The sequence below is a fragment of the Oncorhynchus keta genome, chromosome 17 (assembly GCF_023373465.1).
Source record: "Oncorhynchus keta strain PuntledgeMale-10-30-2019 chromosome 17, Oket_V2, whole genome shotgun sequence".
Lineage (NCBI taxonomy): Eukaryota > Metazoa > Chordata > Actinopteri > Salmoniformes > Salmonidae > Oncorhynchus > Oncorhynchus keta.
Genome location: NC_068437.1, coordinates 24,389,283 through 24,412,708, shown reverse-complemented (window position 1 = coordinate 24,412,708; position 23,426 = coordinate 24,389,283). Strand labels below are relative to the sequence as shown.

The following is a 23,426-nucleotide window of genomic DNA, read 5'->3' as shown; positions in this document are numbered from 1 at the left end:
CATGAATACAGCATTAGGTCTAGTCTGTCATCTAAAGTTATAGGCTTGTTACTCCCTCTAAAATCACAGAAGCCACTGTGTTGTCAGTTCCTGTAACTTTTTTATGCTATTTTGACCAATGTGCCAGTTTCCCTTTTGGCCTTGGTACTGTTGATTATACATGGTGGAGCTGGAGGTGTGAGATATCTCAGGATTGCCTATATCTCAAGCCTAGAGATATTAAAGAGTTGCATGTCTGCAAGGCCTGCACAGTATAAGTTCCACTGATTCATGTAAGGCCCTGAGCTATACTGAGGAGACCTTGTCTTATGTCAGGTGGTGTTGCTCCTACGTAACCCTTGTCCATCAACCTCTGTACAGGCAGAATTTGACATAAGACAATGCTGTGGAGACTGTTAAGGCTTGTATAGTCCTGTTAGGCTACCTTTAGACAGGCAGCCCAATTCTGATCTTTGTTCCACTAATTGGTATTTTGACCAATCACATCAGAGCTGATCTGATTAGTCAAAAGACAAATTAGCGGAAAAATGATCCGAATTGGGCTGCTTGGCTAAATGCAAACATTTGCCATCTGGCCCATAAGGCCCTATGATTAGGCCTGAGTAATAATAGCGTCTATCTTCAGCCTAGACTATTGACATTTAAAATTCTTGTTTTTCAAACCGGCATGTATTTTTAAGGCCTTGTTCCTCTCTGACATTTTAGTTGTGTAGGCCCTCTATCCCTGACCTTAATTGTTAATGAAAGGAGGGCCATCTTTAGCTACAACGTTGTTTCTAATTTCTATTGATGATGATCTTACGTCCTGTGCTCATCATTGTTTTTAGTTTTTTTTTTTTCAGAAAAGGGCATCAGCTTACCTGTTGAACATAGCCGAAGCTACAGTATTGTCTGATTCATCAGTGTGTTTTATGAAGTGGTGGTATAGGATTTTGGATTTGTGTACCATAGTCAGCCATTGTAAATGATTGGTCTTAGTACTTGCTTTTTTGTGTGTGATTTAACCTGTATAGATTTCTGCAAGTTTTCTATTTTATGCCTAAAGGTTGTATAGTGTTATTGTGTAATTATATAGCCTGTAGGACACATGGCTGACTTTAAGCATGCCCTGCTATTCCTTTAAGCTGATTTGTAATGTTTGCCCATAGAGAGGGTTTTCTGTCGTCTGAAGAACCAATCATGCATGTTCAGTCAGAGGTGACATCACCAGATTGTGTGTTGATTTCCCCCGGTCTCTGTGTGAAGCTGTGATGCAGCGTTTGCTAATGTTTCTCCCTCATGCTTTTCCTCTCATTTTCTTTAGTTTTTTTCTGTTTCCTTCTTGGCTATTTATTGTCTTCTGTCGTGGGTAGTACTGCGCTACATTCTTGTTTTGACCACTGACTTGACCATGAGGGAGATCCTTTGACTCTGGACTGGGGACTTAGAAAGAGAGAATCCATGAGCAGTTTCAAAAAAAAAAAATCAAACTAGTAAAAACACAGTGGAGTAAGAACGCCCCACAATATGGTCAACAATTTGTTCTATAACCAGACATGTTGTTTACACAGCATAAAATGGTGCACGTTAATAGCCATATTTGAGTATGCCTACATTATGCTCTAATAACACATTGTTAACCAACTACTTAGGCTTATGTGGATGTTAAACAACATTTGGCCTCTAAATAATTGTGTGTGTGTGATTGACGGAGACAGCGAGAGTCTCACTCCCAGGACTATGTGGCTCTGAGTGCTGTATGTTGAGGTGGTGGTGTTAGCTGGAGGTATTTATAGACACAAGTGTGTTCATGTGTTGTATTTATTATGGCTGTTTGTACGGTCATAGAGGGGCCTGCTGGGCTTTGGTTACAGAAAGGAGAGGGCTGAAAATAGAAGTGATTAATGTTGCTGATGAAATCAAAGGTGATAATAAGTACACTGCTTCTCTATTAGTCATAATGACTGTGGCAAAGCATGACTGGTGGATTTGTACGATATGATCATGAAGATGGCTGTGCTTTACTGACAGGGACACAGTACAGAGGAGAGGTACAGTACCACTTACATGCAGTGTATACATACCCCTTCCCTTTTCCTACATTTTGTTACGTTACAGCCTTGTTCTAAAATGTATTAAATATACATTTTTACTCATCAATCTAAACAAAATACCCCATAATGACAAAGCAAAAACATGTTTATATAAATTTTTGCCAAAAAAATAACTTAAATATCACTATTACATAAGTAATTCAGACCGTTTACTCAGTACTTTGTTGAAGCACCTTTCACAGTGATTACAGCCTCAAGCCTACTTGGGCACACCTGTATTTTGGGAATATCTCACATCCTCTCAAGCTCTGTCAAGATGGAACGGGAGCATCGCTGCACAGCTATTTTCAGGTCTCCAGAGATGTTCGATCGGGTTCATGTCCGGGCTCTGGCTGGGCCATTCAATGACATTGAGACTTGTCCCAAAGCCACTCCTGCATTGTCTTGGCTGTGTGCTTATGGTCGTTTTCCTGTTGGAAGGTAAACCTTCACCCCAGTCTGAGGTCCTGAGGGCTCTGGAGCAGGTTTTCATCAAGGATCTCTCTATACTTTTCTCTGTTCATCTTTCCTTCGATCCTGACTGTCCCTGCCGCTGAAAAATATCCCCACAGCATGATGCTGCCTCCACCATGCTTCACCATATGGATGGTGCCAGGTTTGATCCAGACGTGTTTCTTATGGTCTAAGAGTCTTCAGGTGCCTTTTGGCAAACTCCAAGCGGGCTGTCATATGCTATTTACTGAGGAATGGTTTCCGTCTGGCCACTCTACCATAAAAGCCTGATTGGTGGAGTGCTACAGAGATGGTTGTCCTTCTGGAAGGTTTTCCCATCTCCACAGAGGAACTTTGGAGCTCTGTCAGGGTGACCATTGGGTTCTTGGTCACCTCCCTGACCAAGGCTCTTCTCCTCTGATTGCTCAGTTTGGCCGGGCGGCCAGCTTTAGCAAGACTCTTGGTGGTTCCAAACTTCTTCCATTTAAAAATGATGGCCACTGTGTTCTTCGGGATCTTCAATGCTTCTCGTTGAGAATGTCTGATGCTTGATGCTTATGGTTTCATGAAATAAGACAAATGCCTCGAGGGCACCTGAGATCTAGATAACCATAAGAAAAAACACAAACCTGGCCCAACCCTTTTCCTGCTTTCGCAGATTCTGCCATTACTCTCATGAAGTTGCAGTAATAGGCTACACGAGGAGTCTGCAACATTTCTCATGTGGAATGCATATTTATCTTACCATTTATTTGCTATTTTTGTGGGGTATTCTTTACCCCGTTTTCTCCCCAATTTTGTGATATCCAAGTGGTAGGTGGTCTTGTCCCATCGCTGCAACTCCCGTACAGACTCAGGAGAGGCGAAGGTTGAGAGCCATGCGTCCCCCGAAACATGCCCCTGCCAAGCTGCACCGCTTCTTGACACATTGCTCGCTTAACCCGGAAGCCAGCCGCACCAATGTGTTGGAGAAAACACTGTACAGCTGGCGACCGAAGTCAGCGTGCATACGCCCGGCACCACAAGGAGTCACTAGAGCATGATGGGACAAGGACATTCCAATCGGCCAAACCCTCCCCTGACCCAGACAACGCTGGGCCAATTGTGCGCCGTCTCCATGCGACACAGCCCGTGATCGAACCTGGATCTGTAGCGACGCCTCGATCACTGGAATGATGTGCTTTAGGGCCTATCAATTGGCGCAGCGGTCTATCTTACCATTTCTACCAATCTTTGTGCCAGTTGTGGATTTCATATGCACATCTCCGTGAAACAGTTTAATTTAATTTAAAATAACGTCTTCATATCTCAATCATTGTTATGTGGGTAATCAAAATTCTATCTAAATTAAAATGATACAATCCTAAAGTAACTTTTTGCCATTGCCAACTATGTAAAAAAATAAGTTACATAAAGCCAACAAATAAAAACTTTGCAGCCTGCAAAAAAATATCCTGAAAAATGAAGTATTGTATAAATCACATTGGCTACACATGGCCTGTCTATAACAAACTGGAAACGTATCAACTGTGACTGACCGCCTTGATTAATTCAGTCTTATGTAGCAACATTTGAAATTGTGTTTTTTTACGTTGGATGAAAGCAGAGACGCAGAGCTACAAAATGGTATGTCATACACTGCATGCGAGGATCAATGGGAAAGTAATTCTGCTTTGAAAGTTGATAAACTTGTATCCCCACTTTTGAGAAAATAGCCCCTGAATGTTTTGGTACACCTACTGGAGAGCTCTAATTTGTCTACACCCATTCAGCGTTGTTCACACACTCTTACACCAGCCCCACCTATCTCTTTAAGAATTCACATGTGAGGTCATGTGCTAAACAGGGAGTGGTGTAGTAAAGATTAAGACTAATCGGTAAAAGTAGTAGCCTACAATAAGGAAACATTCCAGGTAAACAAAGTGTCCAGATACAAATATTTGTTAACACTCTTGTCTAATTTGGTACTGCAAAATGGTTACAGGCATAGTAGAAATATCAAAAATAGATGGTGTCAATATAATGAGAAAAAAAAGGTGTCAATGCCAGTAGCGAAAGAACCAAATAATATACAGTATGTACAAAAACAATATCAATGATACCAGTGATAGATGAGGTAGTTACAGTTGAAGTCGGAAGTTTTCATACACCTTAGCCATATACATTTGAACTCAGTTTTTCACAATTCCTGACATTTAATCCTCGTAAAAATTCCCTGTCTTAGGTCATTTAGGATCACCACTTTATTGTAAGAATGTGAAATGTCAGAATAATAGAGTGATTGATTTCAGCTTTTATTTCTTTCACTACATTCCCAGTGGGTCAGAAATGTACATACTAATTGAGTGTATTTGGTAGCATTGCCTTTAAATTGTTTAACTTGGGTCAAAGTTTTGGGTAGCCTTCCACAAGCTTCCCACAATAAGTTGGGTGAATTTTGGCCCATTCCTCCTGACAGAGCTGGTGTAACTGGGTCAGGTTTGTAGGCCTCCTTGCTCGCACACACTTTTTCAGTTCTGTCCAGAAATTTTCTATTGGATTGAGGTCAGGGCTTTGTGATGGCCACTCCAATACCTTGACTTTGTTGTCCTTCGGAGATTTTGCCACAACTTTGTAAGTATGCTTGGAGTCATTGTCCATTTGGAAGACCCATTTGCTACCAAGCTTTAACTTCCTGACTAATGTCTTGAGATGTTGCTTCAATATATCCACATCATTTTCTTTCCTCATGGTGCCATCTATTTTGTGAAGTGCACCAGTCCCTCCTGCAGCAAAGTACCCCCAGAACATGATGCTGCCACCACTGTGCTTCATGGTTGGGATGGTGTTCTTCGTCTTGCAAGCATCCACCTTTTTCCTCCAAACATAACGATCGTCATTATGGCCAAACAGTTATATTTTTGTTTCATCAGACCAGAGGACATTTTCCAAAAAGTACGATCTTTGTCCCCATGTGTAGTTGCAAACCATAGTCTGGCTTTTTTATTGCAGTTTTGGAGCAGTGGCTTCTTCCTTGCTGAGCGGCCTTATAGGTTATGTCGATATATGACTTGTTTTACTGTGGATACAGATACTTTTGTTCCTGATTCCTCCAGCATCTTCACAAGGTCCTTTGCTGCTGTTCTGGGATTGATTTGTACTTTTCGCACCACAGTACGTTCATCTGCGTCTTTTTCCTGAGCGGTATGACTGCTGCGTTGTCCCATGGTGTTGAAACTTGCATACTATTGTTTGTACAGATAACTTCATACCTTCAGGCATTTAGAAGTTGCTCCCAAGGATGAACCAGACTTGTGGAGGTCTACAATTGTTTTCTGAGGTTCTGGCTGATTTCTTTTCCCATGATGTCAAGCAAAGAGGCACTGAGTTTGAAGGCAGGCCTTGAAATACATCCACAGGTACACCTCCAATTTACTCAAATGATGTCATTTGAGTCAATCAGAAGCTTCTAAAGCCATGACATAATTTTCTGGAATTTTCCAAGCTGTTTAAAGGCAGTCAACTTAGTGTATGTAAACTTCTGACCAACTGGAATTGTGATACAGTGAAATAATCTGTCTGTGAACAATTGTTGGAAAAATTACTTGTCTTCAAGTGGTTGAAAAATGAGTTTTAATGACCCCAACCTAAGTGTATTTTTCTTAATTTTTTTTCTCTGTTTATTAAGTTTTACACACACACACACACACACACACACATAGACAAGACAAAGCAATATAAATAATATACTCAACTAGAAAAAAAAAATTACAAATACAAATACAAATAAAAAAATAGCTTTAACGATACCATACTTTAGACAAGTTAAACATACCAGGCAGAAGGCTACAGAGGTTAAAGGGCAATCTATAGTACAGGGACAGAGCAAACACCTCACCATTGTTCCTGTAAACAGTCAAGGGATAAGGGTGGAGAAATGCAACCACTCACAGAGAGTCATGGCCACAGACCGACCATCCACTGGACAGGTTTTTCTTTACAATGCTTTAAAATAAAAAATTAAAAAATGATTATTCATGTAGGCGTGAACGCTCTGGATAAGAGCGTCTGCTAAATGACTTAAATGTAAATGTGTAAAAATAACTGGGAAAAACAAGCTCACACTTCAGTCTCTGCCCGAGCAAGATGAACAAGGCATCTGCGGATCACAATCAATAAGCACATGGACCTTAATGCCCCCCCCCCCAGCAAAAACACAGAGAGCGGCTCCTCCAACCCTTAAGGCACAGACTTATTTTAGTATTAATTTGAATGCCATCAGAGGATGGACTGTTTAAAGTAAGACCGGAATGGAGCCCAAGCCTCATTAAACAGTTTGGGGTTCCCACGTGAATTGAATTAGATTTTTTTCTAGTTTCAGAGAGCACAACACACCCCTCACCCAATATTTATAAGATGGGGGCGCTGCCATCTTCCAGTTCTGTAGTATTAGCCATCTAGCTAAACGAGTTGTATAAGCAACAGTGTCCGACTGGATTCTTGATAGGGGGGTACCCATGGGCAGTACTCCAAAAAGGGCTGTAAGGGGAGACGGATCTATAACAGTGTCATATATATCAGAGAAACATTTAAATATTAATTCCCAGAAACCTGACAGTTTATGCCAGCCCCAAAACATATGCAACAGTGTGGCTGGTTCCACTTTACATCTGACACAGGTAGGATCAAAATCAGAGAATATTCTTCCAAGTTTGGCCCCCGACCAGTGGATACGGTGAACCACCTTGAATTGAAAGAGGCTGTGTCTAGTGCTAAAAGAGGACGAGTGCACTCTGTGCAGCACAGATTCCCAGGCGTCTTCCCCAAGTTCCTCCCCCAAATCCTTTTCCCATCGAGTCTTTAAAGGCACCAAAGAAGGGTTCTGTAAGTCATGAATGATTGCATATGCATCTGAAATTGCGCCCCTAGGAAGCTTGTTCAGCCCCAAGATGCTCTCTTTAGCTGTATTCGCAGGCCTATTGGGAAATCCAGGTGTGTTAGCCCTGACAAAGTTTCTAGTCTGGAGATAGCGGAAAAAGTGGGATTGAGGGAGATTTAACTTTTCCTGCAGCTGAGAAAAAGAGGCAAATGTATCATCAAAGAATAATTGGGCTAGTGAGGAGAGGCCTAGTGAGTGCCAAATGCCAAAAGCCCCATCATTCAAAGATGGAGGAAATAAAATGTTCTGATTGATTGGGCCTGATAGAGAAAAGCCTCAGAGGTTACAGGCTAAACGGAACTGATTCCAAATTTTAAGAGACTGCTTTACAATTGTATTGACACACCTTTTGCCTCGGGACACTGGGAGAGACGAGCACAGCACAGAGGAAAGTGCTGCAGGTTTACACGATTCAGACTCCGTCTGGACCCAGAGTGGTCTAGGGCCAGTAGGATCAGTCTGCAGCCAGTACAGAACGGCTCTGAAATTTGCAGCCCAGTAGTATGTCTGAAGATTTGGTAGCTAAACCCCCCAATGACCTAGGCTTCTGTAAATGTTTTCTACCAATCCGTGGTACCTTGCCATCCCAAATAAAATGCATGAATGTTTGATCCAGTGAAATAAAAAAAGATTTTGGAATAAAAATGGGTAAACATTGAAATAAATATAAAAATTTGGGCAACATTCATTTTAATGACATTAATCCTTCCGATAAGAGAAAGGGGTAGCGAATTCCAAAAAGTAAAAGATTGTTTCAATCTGTCTGCTAGAGCAACAAAGTTTTCCTGAAACAAATTGGAATATTTCCTTGTCACTTTTACTCCCAAGTAAATTAGAGCGTAGTGCAATGGCGAGAGGCTCGATTGCCAAAGCAAACAACAAGGGGGAGAGTGGGCAACCCTGTCTGGATCCGCGGTGCAAGGGAAAATAGTCAGAGGACAAGTTATTAGTCCGTACCGAAGCCATGGGGGAAAAATAAAGAATCTTTATCCACGCAATGAATTTGGGGCCAAAGCCAAATCTATAAAGGGCAGCTGTTAGGTAATTCCACTCAACGCGGTCAAACGCTTTTTCGGCATCAAGTGAGACCTCCGAGTCCTCCGATGCTGGGGAGTACAGTATATTCATAAGGCGCCTAATATTGAAAAATAAATGCCTATTTCTCACAAAGCCAGTCTGGTCAGAGTGTATTACTTGGTGCAGCAAGCCTTCCATACGGATGGCTAAAAGCTTAGCTAGGATTTTGTAATCACAGTTTAAAAGCGAGATTGGGCGATAGGATCCACATTCCAGGTGGTCTTTGTTTTTCTTTAGTAGTAATGAAATTGAAGCCTTATAAAGACTAGGCGGTAGCTTTGAAGTATTGAGGCACTCTGCAAATAGTCGAGACAACAATGGGCAAAGCAGACCAGAAGACGTCCTGTAAAATTCGGTTGGAAAACCGTCCGGACCCGGTGATTTACCACTTTTCATTGAGGACACTGCTGTTGCAATCTCCTCAAGCGTAAATTCTTCTGACTGGGCGCCGACAGAGATGGCCTCCTCGCTTTGCGTTCCTAGGAAACTATGCAGTTTTTGTTTTTTTTTACGTGTTATTTCTTACATTAGTACCCCAGGTCATCTTAGGTTTCATTACATACAGTCGAGAAGAACTACTGAATATAAGATCAGCGTCAACTCACCATCATATTCTTGGTACGACCAAGAATATGTTTTCCGCGACGCAGATCCTGTGTTCTGCCTTACAAACAGGTCAACGGAATGGATCGCATGCAGCGACCCCCCCCCAAAAAAACGACTTCGTAAAAGAGGGAAACGTAGCGGTCTTCTGGTCAGACTCAGGACACGGGCACATCGCGCACCACTACCTAGCATTCTTCTTGCCAATGTCCAGTCTCTTGACAACAAGGTTGATGAAATCCGAGCAAGGGTAGCATTCCAGAGGGACATCAGAGACTGTAACGTCCTCTGCTTCACCGAAACATGGCTCACTGGGAAGACGCTATCCGGGGCGGTGCAGCCAACGGGTTTCTCCACGCATCGCGCCGACAGAAACAAACATCTTTCTGGTAAGAAGAGTGGCGGGGGCGTATGCCTCATGACTAACGAGACATGGTGTGATGAAAGAAACATACAGGAACTCAAATCCTTCTGTTCACCTGATTTAGAATTCCTCACAATCAAATGTAGACCGCATTATCTACCAAGAGAATTCTCTTCGATTATAATCACAGCCGTATATATCCCCCCCCAAGCAGACACATCAATGGCTCTGAACGAACTTTATTTAACTCTTTGCAAACTGGAAACCATTTATCCGGAGGCTGCATTCATTGTAGCTGGGGATTTTAACAAGGCTAATCTGAAAACAAGACTCCCTAAATTTTATCAGCATATCGTTTGCGCAACCAGGGGTGGTAAAACCTTGGATCATTGTTACTCTAACTTCCGGGACGCAGATAAGGCCCTGCCCCGCCCCCCTTTCGGAAAAGCTGACCACGACTCCATTTTGTTGATCCCTGCCTACAGACAGAAACTTAAAAAAGAGGCTCCCACACTGAGGTCTGTCCAACGCTGGTCCGACCAAGCTGACTCCACACTCCCAAGACTGCTTCCATCACGTGGACTGGGACATGTTTCGTATTGCGTCAGATAAAAATATTGACGAATACGCTGATTCGGTGTGCGAGTTCATTAGAACGTGCGATAAAAACATTCCCTAACCAGAAACCGTGGATTGATGGCAGCATTCGCGTGAAACTGAAAGCGCGAACCACTGCTTTTAATCAGGGCAAGGTGTCTGGTAACATGACCGAATATAAACAATGCAGCTATTCCCTCCACAAGGCTATTAAACAAGCTAAGCGTCAGTACAGAGACAAAGTAGAATCTCAATTCAACGGCTCAGACACAAGAGGCATGTGGCAGGGTCTACAGTCAATCACGGACTACAAGAAGAAACCCAGCCCAGTCACGGACCAGGATGTCTTGCTCCCAGGCAGACTAAATAACTTTTTTGCCCGCTTTGAGGACAATACAGTGCCACTGACACGGCCTGCAACGAAAACATGCGGTCTCTCCTTCACTGCAGCCGAGATGAGTAAGACATTTAAACGTGTTAACCCTCGCAAGGTTGCAGGCCCAGACGGCATCCCCAGCCGCTCCCTCAGAGCATGCGCAGACCAGCTGGCCGGTGTGTTTACGGACATATTCAATCAATCCCTATACCAGTCTGCTGTTCCCACATGCTTCAAGAGGGCCACCATTGTTCCTGTTCCCAAGAAAGCTAAGGTAACTGAGCTAAACGACTACCGCCCCGTAGCACTCACTTCCGTCATCATGAAGTGCTTTGAGAGACTAGTCAAGGACCATATCACCTCCACCCTACCTGACACCCTAGACCCACTCCAATTTGCTTACCGCCCAAATAGGTCCACAGACGACGCAATCTCAACCACACTGCACACTGCCCTAACCCACCTGGACAAGAGAAATACCTATGTGAGAATGCTGTTCATCGACTACAGCTCAGCATTCAACACCATAGTACCCTCCAAGCTCGTCATCAAGCTCGAGACCCTGGGTCTCGACCCCGCCCTGTGCAACTGGGTACTGGACTTCCTGACGGGCCGCCCCCAGGTGGTGAGGATAGGCAACAACATCTCCTCCTCCCCGCTGATCCTCAACACGGGGGCCCCACAAGGGTGCGTTCTGAGCCCTCTCCTGTACTCCCTGTTCACCCACGACTGCGTGGCCACGCACGCCTCCAACTCAATCATCAAGTTTGCGGACGACACAACAGTGGTAGGCTTGATTACCAACAACGACGAGACGGCCTACAGAGAGGAGGTGAGGGCCCTCGGAGTGTGGTGTCAGGAAAATAACCTCACACTCAACGTCAACAAAACTAAGGAGATGATTGTGGACTTCAGGAAACAGCAGAGGGAACACCCCCCTATCCACATCGATGGAACAGTAGTGGAGAGGGAAGCAAGTTTTAAGTTCCTCGGCATACACATCACAGACAAACTGAATTGGTCCACTCACACTGACAGTGTCGTGAAGAAGGCGCAGCAGCGCCTCTTCAACCTCAGGAGGCTGAAGAAATTTGGCTTGTCACCAAAAGCACTCACAAACTTCTACAGATGCACAATCGAGAGCATCCTGGCGGGCTGTATCACCGCCTGGTACGGCAACTGCTCCGCCCTCAACCGTAAGGCTCTCCAGAGGGTAGTGAGGTCTGCACAACGCATCACCGGGGGCAAACTACCTGCCCTCAGGACACCTACACCACCCGATGTTACAGGAAGGCCATAAAGATCATCAAGGACATCAACCACCCGAGCCACTGCCTGTTCACCCCGCTATCATCCAGAAGGCGAGGTCAGTACAGGTGCATCAAAGCTGGGACCGAGAGACTGAAAAACAGCTTCTATCTCAAGGCCATCAGACTGTTAAACAGCCACCACTATCATTGAGTGGCTGCTGCCAACACACTGTCATTGACACTGACCCAACTCCAGCCACTTTAATAATGGGAATTGATGGGAAATGATGTAAATATATCACTAGCCACTTTAACTATGCCACTTCGTTTACTTTGTCTACATACTCATTTCATATGTATATACTGTACTCGATACCATCTACTGTATGCTGCCCTGTACCATCACTCATTCATATATCCTTATGTACATATTCTTTAACCCCTTACACTGTGTATAAGACAGTAGTTTTGGAATTGTTAGTTAGATTACTTGTTGGTTATCACTGCATTGTCGGAACTAGAAGCACAAGCATTTCGCTACACTCGCATTAACATCTGCAATTCAAGGCATATTCAAGGAGTCAATCAGCAAGGGGTCTTGAGGGGATTCAGAGGTGTATAGCGCAGAGTAAAATTGTTTAAATTCATCATTGATCTCTTTATGTATAACTGTGGTGGCACCAGACGGGGTCCTTATTTGTGGGATTAAACGTGAGACCTCAGATTTACGGATCTGATGCGCAAGGAGTTTACTGGCCTTGTCGCCTTGTTCATAGACTTTGTATCGAGCTCGCAAGAGTAACTGTTCAGCTTGCCTGGTAGAAAGCTCATCAAATTCAGATTGGAGTAGTTGGCGCTCTTTATGCAGATCAGAGGAAGGATCCGTAGCATACTTCTCATCCAGTGTGGCTATGGACTCGCTCAGGTCCCGAAGTCGCTGGGAGCGAACTCTGTTTTGGTTGGCTGTATAAGAAATAATTTGGCCACGTAGGTATGCTTTGAGAGACTCCCATATGGTAGAGCAGGACATACCTAGTGTTGAATTAGTTTCTAGGAATAAGGTGATTTCAGAAGAGATGAAATTGACAAACTCCTTATCTGAGATTAAAATGGGGTTGAGACGCCATTGATAAGACAGGTCGCTGGGGAAACTCTAGTTCAAGCACTAATGGTGAATGGTCAGAGATAACAATACTCTCGTAAGTACACTGCCGAAGGTTAGGCAGAAGTTTTTTGTCCAAAAAGAAGTAATCAATCCGGGAGTATGTTTGATGAACATGAGAATAAAAGGAATATTGTCTATCTGTAGGATGTAGGAAACACCAGGCCTCAAACATAGCATATTTCTGAAGAAAGGATTGAATAAGTAGGGCACATTTAGATGGGCCTGTATTTGTTTGTGAGGACTTGTCAAGAACTGGGGACATTTTACAGTTTAAATCCCCCCCCTAAAATCAACAAATGAGAATCTAAATTGGGAATAGTAGACAGCACCTCTTGATTTACTATGCAAGTTCGAGTGGAACACTTGACCAACCCAGTCCTTACGCATCCTAAAATGCTCACCAGTCCTCAAGTGAGTCTCTTGTAGAAATGCAATATTTGCATTCAAACCCTTTAATTGTGTCAACACCCTCTTACGCTTCACCGGGTTGTTAACCCCTTTGGTATTCCAAGAAATGTACTTGATCGTATTATTTCGGCCCCTCTGGGCATTCCCGTTATTCAACCCTGTCATCAGAGCATAGAATGGAAAAGCAATGAGTGCCCAAAACCCCCAGAATAACTTGTCTCAGAGTAATAATGTACGGTGGTAAATGTTTGGAAAAAAACAGATAAAAAAAACTAAAAAGACAGAATGACAACATTAGACCTGAACAATTCAACCTGCCCAAACGAGGTACAAGCCTAAATAGAACATGTTCTCTTCGCACAGTTTGTCTGTGAGAGTGCGGTCTTAAACCTAAACCCACAGTCCCGCTCTTTAAAGTTGCGTTTTGTTAGTGGATCAAGCAGCAAAAAGAAAGATTTGTATGCATTTTTTTTAATTAAAAAAAGTCGAATCCCTTGTGCAAACGGAATGACAAAAGCACCTCTTGTAGATGTATATAATTGTATTCCCAGTCTTATAACAGGCATTGAGAGGGAAAATAAAATGTATAAAGGCTCTCAGCCAAAAATCTAATTTGATGTAAGGAAATCGTAGTAAGACAATCAATTAATAATAGTAATTATAATAGTAGCCTAGTTGAAGCTGAGACAGCTTACAACCAATACCAAAAAACTAAGTGTGCGCAACATTGAACGTTTGCTGGGCATAAATGACGCCCCAAAAACCGTGTAGCCTCTGGAGACATTTACTGTTAACTTGGTCAATGCAAACGGATGCAGTAAACAAATAACCAAAAATATTTTGAGTCACCGAGACAATGTGTAAACAAACTAAATAGGTGAGCGAGATGAGGCACACAACCTAGACGATCAAAACATTAGATCACCTCAAATAAGCCTGAATAGTTTCACCAACTATACAAGACTAGCCTGTTATGTCTCAGCATAATTGTACCACAAGTGGGTTACTTACTATCCACAGTACGCAAGCAACAGTTGCTGAACTGTGAGCATATTCAAGACTTCTTGATGTGACGTTGAATGTGAGCCGGAGATCCTGAGATTCGGAGACTCAAATGTGTAGTCTTTACCCTCGTGAGATATCCATAAACGGGCCGGGAATCGCAGTCCATACTTCACACTTGGATGGTCCTGAAGTACTCGTTTGGCCTGTCCGAAAGCTGTGCGCTGCCTGGAAACAGTGGGGGAGTAGTCCTGGTAGATGGAAAAGCTCTATCCTTGAAAGCTCAGAGTGGTATTGCGGGCTCGTCGGAGGATCTCCATCTTCTCATGAAAAAAGTGCATTATGTCACGGGGCCTCTCCCCATCCCGGGGCTTTGGGCGCAGCGACCGGTGGGCTCGATCAATCAGGGGCTTTTCATCTAAGGCAAGAACATCCTTCAGCAGCCCCGAAACGAAATCCGTGGCGCGATGCATTTCGGCGGACTCTGGGACCGATACAAGTCTCAGATTATTGCGGCGAGAGAATCCCTCTAGACTCACGCAGCTCTCCTTCACCTTTTTCAAATCCGCAGCTAGGCGTTTAACTTCAGCCTCCAGGGATGTAGTTAAATCGGAGACATTAGTAGCGGAAGCCTCCAGTGCCGCAATCGTTGTAGTGTGTGACGCAGTTGTTGTTTTGAGTATTGTGATTGCTGGCACAGTCTCGTTCCGCAGGATGGTTAAATCTGCTTTTAAAGTATCAGAAACCTCCTGTATTCTGGCCTCAATCGTAGCAACCACCTGTGTTTTCATTTCAACTATCTGAGCGTAGTAGTTTGATGGCCTCAATGTTCATTTCGGCGCCGCCAAGCCGCGCCCCCGGTTAAAGTGTGCGTCCTCGGGCCCTCAGACTCAGGAGAGGGCGGTGATGAGAGCGGGTCTTGTCGGCCGGGTTTTCTCAAAGTCATGCTTTTGGCCTTATGCTTGGTCGACATGCTGACATTCGGAAGCAAAGTAGTCTTGTTTTTTTACGGAAAGGGATCACCAAATTAATATTTGAAAATAAATATGGTTCTGCTGCAGAATTCACATAAACTTTAAGAATACCACGGGAGCAAACGGAAAACACGTCAGTCGCACATGGCGTCCCCTACCGTCCCCCTAAGTGTATTTTTAACTTCCGACTTCAACTGTATATGCATTACAATCAGTGGTAAAGTTGCTGAGCAGCGGGTTAAATAAATAAATAGTAGCAGCAATGTTTGTTGTGTTAAGAGAGAGGCATGTGAATAGAGGCACTGCAGATAGTGCTGATGACTGGTTCGTCCGAACCATGCATGGGAATATTTATTCGGAGAGCCTGTTTCTGTCCTGCCCTTGACTTTGTTGTAGGGCATTTGATGTCTATAGCCTCTTCGTTGCAAAATTCCCTGATCTTGTCAAAAAGATTGTTTGTCTAGCTGTGTCCAGTCCAGGTGGTGCTTGATCAGGCAGACCATCTATGGGAGGAAGGATGTCAGCGTTGTGCAGCAGCTGAAACGTGGTCCCGATTTAGTCCGTACGCTCCTTGGCGACAACAACACCAGGCTACAGAGCATCAAATCTGTAAAACAGAAAATAACTAAAAAGATTGACACTACAACCTTGCATAACATCAATTCTCCTCCCTATTTTAGATAAGAAGAATAACCTCATACCATGCAATGAAACTGATATTCACATGAAGTGCTGGTACCGCTTGATCTGTGACTGTGGCCTTGAAGTACAGGTGTTGTTACCAGCCATAGCTTTCCACCAGCACCGTACCATACCATACACAGTCCAACCAGCTGTTAGATGTTAACCCTGTCACAGTGCTGGCCTTCACAACACCAGCAGTGTTCACTCTGGTCTTTCTGAAGCGCTGCTTGATGAGGCCGAAGCACCAGTTGGAGGTTAACTTGGTGTGGCCTGTGATCAGGAAGTGAAGGTCCAGACTGTGGCGGAGCTTGTGCCTGGTCCGCGCACTAAATTGTTCTTGTTTTGGCCACTGCAGTTATCACAATTCAGGTCCACACGTGTTTCCTCAACTTTCCCCAATGACTGTGCTGCTGTCTTTGCTGGATGACATGCCTAGTAGTTGACTTGTGTTCCTTCATAGCAGACACCAAACAAGCCACACTTGCGAGGAATTTAAAAGTAGATGGGACCTGGCTGCATAGGGTCGGAAGGATAGTGCACCTGCAAACAACAAAATAACATTCATATAAATTTAAATGAATTGTCTCACCCCTGTCAGTCTGTCTTTACACAGCTCAGTCATAGGCATTTGCCTGCTTCATGTGTGTATCTATCAATCTATGTCCTTAATCAGTATAAAGGAGGACATATTGCTTACCTGTTGAGCAAAATCAAAGCTGTAATGCATCCTGATGTCTTTGTTTTCTGGTTCAGTAGGGGTCCTCGGAGACAACTGCAGGTTCTTGACAGGTGGTCTTGCAGTCAGCAACCATCCTCTGGTGGACAGACCGCTCACTCTGAACAAGTGCTTCCTTGGGCCAACTCTATTTTTGATGGGAGACATTTGACAATTCTCCTTGTATGACTGGTGGAGGAGAGTCCAGTGTGTTCTACTGATGCTGAAAGACAAATTCCAGATACAAATATTTTAGCATTATTATACAATAGATGGCCGTAATCCCCATCAGACACACCTGGTTAATGTGATGGGTCATGTAATCATCTGGCAAAGTGCAACAAGTGTCTTGTGGTCAAGCAACAACAAATGCGCTCCTTGACTGACAGGAGGTGGGGCGAGGTCTGTGTGGAAAGCAGCATGGAGAGGGAGATGACTGTCAGTCAAGGAGCGCATTTGTTGTTGCTTGACCACAAGACACTTGTTGCATGTGCTGCATTGACAATGCAGATTAAACACAATGCAGCACATGCAACAATGTTGATGACAACAATGCTGTTTTCACTTTCCTACTTAATATAAATCCACTAGCGTTCCAGAATTACACTATTAGGTTGTGTTTCTTACATCTGCAAACAGCTGGTTTGTCTTTAGCAAGTTGGCCTAAATCTTGTTAGCTGCTGATGCTAATCGCTAGCTAGCTAGCTAATTAATGTACTGAGTCAGAGAATTTATTTAGCTATACAGACTGATAATTCCAGTGATTGTGTAGACCTAAATCAGCATGTTGTTTGTGCAACAGTATCTTCTAAATCAAAGAGAAATAGGCGAAGCATGAATAATGTCAGCTACATGAAGTAGCTCAAATAAATCATTAAATGTAGCCAAAGATTACAGGGTCCCCTGTTACACACCACGTATCACATTTAACAAAACAAATACCAAACCGTTGCAGGCATCCATACCATTATATCGTAAAATACGGAATAGCGCCCAGCCCTACATCGACCAGCAAGGAGGGTTATATTAGTATGTAACACACGGCACCCGACCGCAAGGCGCTACATAGGGTAGTGCATACGGCCCAGTACATCACTGGGGCTGAACTCCCTGCCATACAGGACCTCAATACCAGGCAGTGTCAGAGGAAGGCCCTAAAAATTGTCAGACTTCAGCCACCCAAGTGGTACTGGAGAGCCAAGTCTGACCAATAGGCACCTGAACAGCTTCTACCCCCAAGCCATAAGAGTGCTGAACAGTTAATCAAATGTCTACCTGGACAATTTACATTGACCTCCTTTTTATTATTGAATTTTCTTAATTGTTTTGCACTGATTCCATTGCACTGGCTCTATGCACACCCTCACACATACTACGCTGACACTCCAACACACACATACATTTAGGGTAGAACATGTACAGTGGGGCAAAAAAAGTATTTAGTCAGCCACCAATTTTGCAAGTTCTCCCACTTAAAAAGGCATGTAATTTTCATCACAGGTACACTTAAACTATGACAGACAAAATGAGAAGAAAATCACATTGTAGGATTTTTAATGAATTTATTTGCAAATTATGGTGGAAAATAAGTATTTGGTCACCTACAAACAAGCAAGATTTCTGGCTCAGACCTGCAACTTCTTCTTTAAGAGGCTCCTCTGTCCTACACTCGTTACCTGTATTAATGGCACCTGTTTGAACTTGTTATCAGTATAAAAGACACCTGTCCACAACCTCAAACAGTTACACTCCAAACTCCACTATGGGCAAGACCAAAGAGCTGTCAAAGGACACCAGAAACTAAATTGTAGACCTGCACCAGGCTGGGAAGAGTGAATCTGCAATAGGTAAGCAGCTTGGTTTGAAGAAATCAACTGTGGGAGCAATTATTAGGATATGGAAGACATACAAGAACACTGATAATCTCCCTCGATCTGGGGCTCCACGCAAGATCTCACCCCGTGGGGCCAAAATGATCACAAGAACGGTGAGCAAAATCCCAGAACCACACGGGGGGACCTAGTGAATGACCTGCAGAGAGCTGGGACCAAAGTAATAAAGCCTACCATCAGTAACACACTACGCCGCCAGGGACTCAAATCCTGCAGTGCCAGACGTGTACCCCTGCTTAAGCCAGTACATGTCCAGGACCGTCTGAAGTTTGCTAGAGAGCATTTGGATGATCCAGAAGAAGATTGGGAGAATGTCATATGGTCAGATGAAACCAAAATATAACTTTTTGGTAAAAACTCAACTCGTCGTGTTTGGAGGACAAAGAATGCTGAGTTGCATCCAAAGAACACCATACCTACTGTGAAGCATGGGGGTGTAAACGTCATGCTTTGGGGCTGTTTTTCTTCAAAGGGACCAGGACGATTGATCCGTGTAAAGGAAGGAATGAATGGGACCAAGTATCATTCCATCAGCAAGGGCATTGAAGATGAAATGTGGCTGGGTCTTTCAGCATGACAATGATCCCAAACACACCGCCCGGGCAACGAAGGAGTGGCTTCGTAAGAAGCATTTCAAGGTCCTGGAGTGGCCTAGCCAGTCTCCATAGAAAATCTTTGGAGGGAGTTGAAAGTCCGTGTTGCCCAACAACAGCCCCAATGCAGAGGAGATCTGCATGGAGGAATGGTCCAAAATACCAGCAACAGTGTGTGAAAAGACATTTGACCTCTGTCATTGCAAACAAAGGGTATATAACAAAGTGTTGAGAAACTTTTGTTATTGACCAAATACTTATTTTCCACCATAATTTGCAAATAAATTCATTAAAAATCCTACAATGTGATCTTCTGGATTTTTTTTCTTCTCATTTTGTCTGTCATAGTTGAAGTGTACCTATGATGAAAATTACAAGCCTCATCTTTTTCAGTGGGAGAACTTGCACAATTGGTGGCTGACTAAATACATTTTTGCCACACAGTATATGCCTTAATTTAAAAAAAATGGTATGTATGTATGTGTATATATACTATTAGCTTTCATTTGACATGCTCCTATGAACTTCACATGTTGGTGCTCATGGAAATGACCTTACAGCTGCAATCTAACTTTGTGGCAACCTGACCAAATTCACATAGAAATCTGAGTTATAGATCTATTAATCGCTTTGAAAGCAGGTCTTAAAAGCGGTGGATCTGTTCTATGTGTGCTATTTCTATGCCTACCATTTCATTTTTGCTCTTTTACTTTTGGGTTTGTACACCAGCTTCAAACAGCTGAAAAATACAATATTTTTGGTTATTGAAAATATATTTCACAGCGGTTTAGATGACACAGTGTCTCTACACTGTTCATTGCTTGTTTTGTCACAAACTGAAATTAGACTAACTATTATTTTAGCAACCAGGAAATGGCAGTGATTTCTGCAAATTGCAACTCTTTATGCATGCATGTATACTCCTATGAAAGGAACTTTTGAAGAGCTATCAGATTTCTTGTCATAGAATTTGAGTATGAATTTGCATGACATATGATTGTAAAGTGAGGTAGGATTGACAGGGATATGGTTGAGTTTTGAAAGGGTTTAGTAATACGTACAGTATGAGGGTTTTCAGGGTCCTTTTTTCTGGTTAGATTTATGCACTCTTGACATTGACCTTTGTTTGTGTGGTGTACTATACTGACTGTAACACAAAGTTTTGCTCCTTTTGTAGGTCATGGGAAGAATCACAAGGATGCCGCGTCTGTGCGTGCCACTCATCCCATACCAGCCGCCTGTGGGATCTACTACTTTGAAGTGAAGATTGTCAGCAAGGGCAGAGATGGGTAAGGGTTTTCTGATACTTGGTAACCCCACTGACTGTTCTGACCTCCCACCTTTTTTTATTTTAACCTTGTGGTTTGTTTACCAATGTTAGCTATTGAAAATGGTGTGAGAAACTAAAGAGAGCAGTAAATAACTGAAGGCAATTTGGGGACTGAAAGGATTTATCAGCAGCTATTGACTCATTAGACTGACTCATGTTGTCTAAACTGATGTTGTCGCTGACCATTGATCTCCTGTTGTCTCCAGGTACATGGGGATTGGTCTGTCTGCCCAGGGAGTCAACATGAACAGACTGCCTGGTGAGTATGAGGGAAGGCGGTGGCAGACTGGAATTTTTAGATTGTAGGATGAGTGTGGGTTTTGGAGGTCATAGGGTTCACAGCTAGAACCCTGTCCATAATCTTTGCTTGATTGGTTAGGTATTGAAGGACAAGGAGTAGTAGTCAGTGTGTGTAAGGTTTGCTTGTTTGGCTGTAATAGATTGTGGACAACTAAACCTGTGTTTTTATTATCACAACTCAGACATTGTTCATCTACAAAATCTATATCCAGATTTGTTTCCAGATGTATTGTCAGTGCTCCCTAGTGGTGCAACGGTCTTAGGCACTGCATCTCAGTGCTTGAGGCTTCACTACAGACACCCAGGTTCGAATTCAGGCTGTATCACAACTGGCCGTGATTGGGAGTCATCATTGTAAATAAGAATTTGATCTTAATTAACGGACTTGCCTAGTTGAGAAAATTGTTGAAATTCTTTTAAATGAATTAAAGTCTGGAGAACCTGGAATGGATGCATCGAGATTTAATGTCACTGTTACAGAACATGCCTGGACTTGTTTGTGCAGAGACTTTAGTAATGAGAGATGACATTTAACATGCAAAATGCCACCCAATACCTTTGTCTGACCTGTATGAAGGTCAGGTGAACGTGGAGCTGCCACAGACAGGACGGCTCACATTCATTGAAGAGGAAGGGAGAAATACATTTGTAATGGTTGTTCATTTAGTAATCCTCTCAAGGCCATTTCATTCTCAATGCAGTATTTTCCTCAATCTTATATTCCACAATACAGTTACGTTTAGCCCATTGTAGAATAGTTTGAATATAGATCAAATTGTTCAGTCTGCAGCTCTTCTGGTTCAGTGAATTAAGTCATCCAAGCAGAGACACTCTCATGCCAGGGCCTGATGAGATTGGATGTAACCAAACAGGCTAGTAGATGAGTGTTTGCCACCAAACACGGAGAGTACAGAGCAGTATCAGTGTATGAATACAGGGCCATCTGCACCCTGGCTTGGCCCACTGCTCAGCAGTAAATAGTTAATCAAACACTTTTCATTTCATCACCAGTTAAAGGTGCACTATGCAGAAATTGCTCCCTCATTTCCTGGTTGCTAAAATTATAATAGTTTGTCTAATTTCAGTTTGATAAAACAAGCAAGCAAGTATAGTGTAGAGCGGCTATTCCCAAACTGGGGTGCGCGTACCCCCAGGGTTAGTCCAAATAGAAATGTGAGTCACGTTTTCCAACGGGGCGATACATTTGGGTGAGTTTTTTTTCTTCTTGCCATAGTAGTCTCGTTTCACTGCCAAAAATAAAATGAAACATCCAATCACATTAACCGCTGCGACTTGGTCTATCAAAAAAGTGGTCAGAGGCCTCCCGGGTGGCGCAGTGGTCTAGGGCACTGCATCGCTGTGCTAGCTGTGCCACCAGAGACTGGGTTCGCGCACATTTATGGAATGCATCCTCTTCTGGTAACCAGGACAACAGGATAGGACATTGTTAAAGTACTGGACAACTTTGTGACATCAAATGGCCTTTGGTGGTCAGGATGTGTATCTGTACTCATGGCGCAAAAGCCATGACAGGGAAACATAGTGGATTGTTAACACGCTTTCAAACACTTTCTCCCAATGTCACTTGGGAACACGGCAGTGTCCACTGAGAGGCTCTTGCTGCCAAGGGAATTCCTGACACCTTGAAAGACGTTTTGGACACTACAGTGAAAATGATTAACTTTGTTAAAGCAAGGCCACTGAACTCTCGTGTATTTTCTGCATTATGCAATGATATGGGCAGCGACCATGTAACGCTTTTACAACATACAGAAGTGGGCTGGTTATCAAGGGGCAAAGTATTGACATGTTTTTTTTTTAATTGAGAGACGAGCTTAAAGTTTTCTTTACTGACCATCATTTTCACTTGTCTGACCGCTTGTATGATGACGAGTTTCTCACACGACTGGCCAGTCTGGGTGATGTTTTTTCTCGCCTGCATGATCTGAATCTAGGATTACAGGGACTCTCCGCAACTATTTTAAATGTGCGGGACAAAATTGAGGCTATGATTAAGAAGTTGGGGCTCTTCTCTGTCTGCGTTTAACAAGGACAACACACAGGACTTTCCATCATTGTATGATTTTTTTTGTGTGCAATTGAACGCAAGCTTACAGACAATGTCATGTGATATAGCAAAGTACTTTCCGAAATGGACGACACAAACAACTGGATTCGTTATCCCTCTCATGCCCTGCCTCCAGTCCACTTACCGATATCTGAACATTGAAATTGCAACAAGCAGTTCTGTGAAAATGGACTTTAATCAGAATCCACTGCCAGATTTCTGGATTGGGCTGCGCTTAGAGTATCCTCCCTTGGCAAGTCGTGCTGTTAAGACACTGATGCCCTTTGCAACCATGTACCTATGTGAGAGTGGATTCTTGGCCCTCACTAGCATGAACACTAAATACAAGCACAGACTGTGTGCACACCCTTCTAATTAATCTGTGGTAAGTTATTCACAATTTATGATGAACAAATCAAACATTTTTGTAAGATGGCAAAATTTAATTATTATTATTGGTCCTATAAGAGCTCTTTGTCATTTCCCACGAGCTGGGTTGTGACGTCAACTCACACTCATTCTTATGTTTAATAAATGTGTGATATAGTGTGTGTGTGGCAGGCTTAAAATTATGGCAAATTTTTT

The 23,426-nt window shown here is 43.2% G+C and overlaps 1 protein-coding gene across 2 annotated transcripts in view; it reads left to right on the top strand.

The window, feature by feature from the left end:
- Window positions 1-23,426, top strand: part of LOC118396672 (ran-binding protein 10-like) — a 39,672-nt gene that overhangs the window by 2,248 nt on the left and 13,998 nt on the right. For both annotated transcript variants that reach the window (XM_035791005.2, XM_035791006.2), the window contains exons 2-3: window positions 20,321-20,432; window positions 20,680-20,732. In XM_035791005.2, coding sequence (XP_035646898.1) covers window positions 20,321-20,432; window positions 20,680-20,732 — 165 coding nt within the window. The remainder of the gene's footprint in view (window positions 1-20,320; window positions 20,433-20,679; window positions 20,733-23,426) is intronic.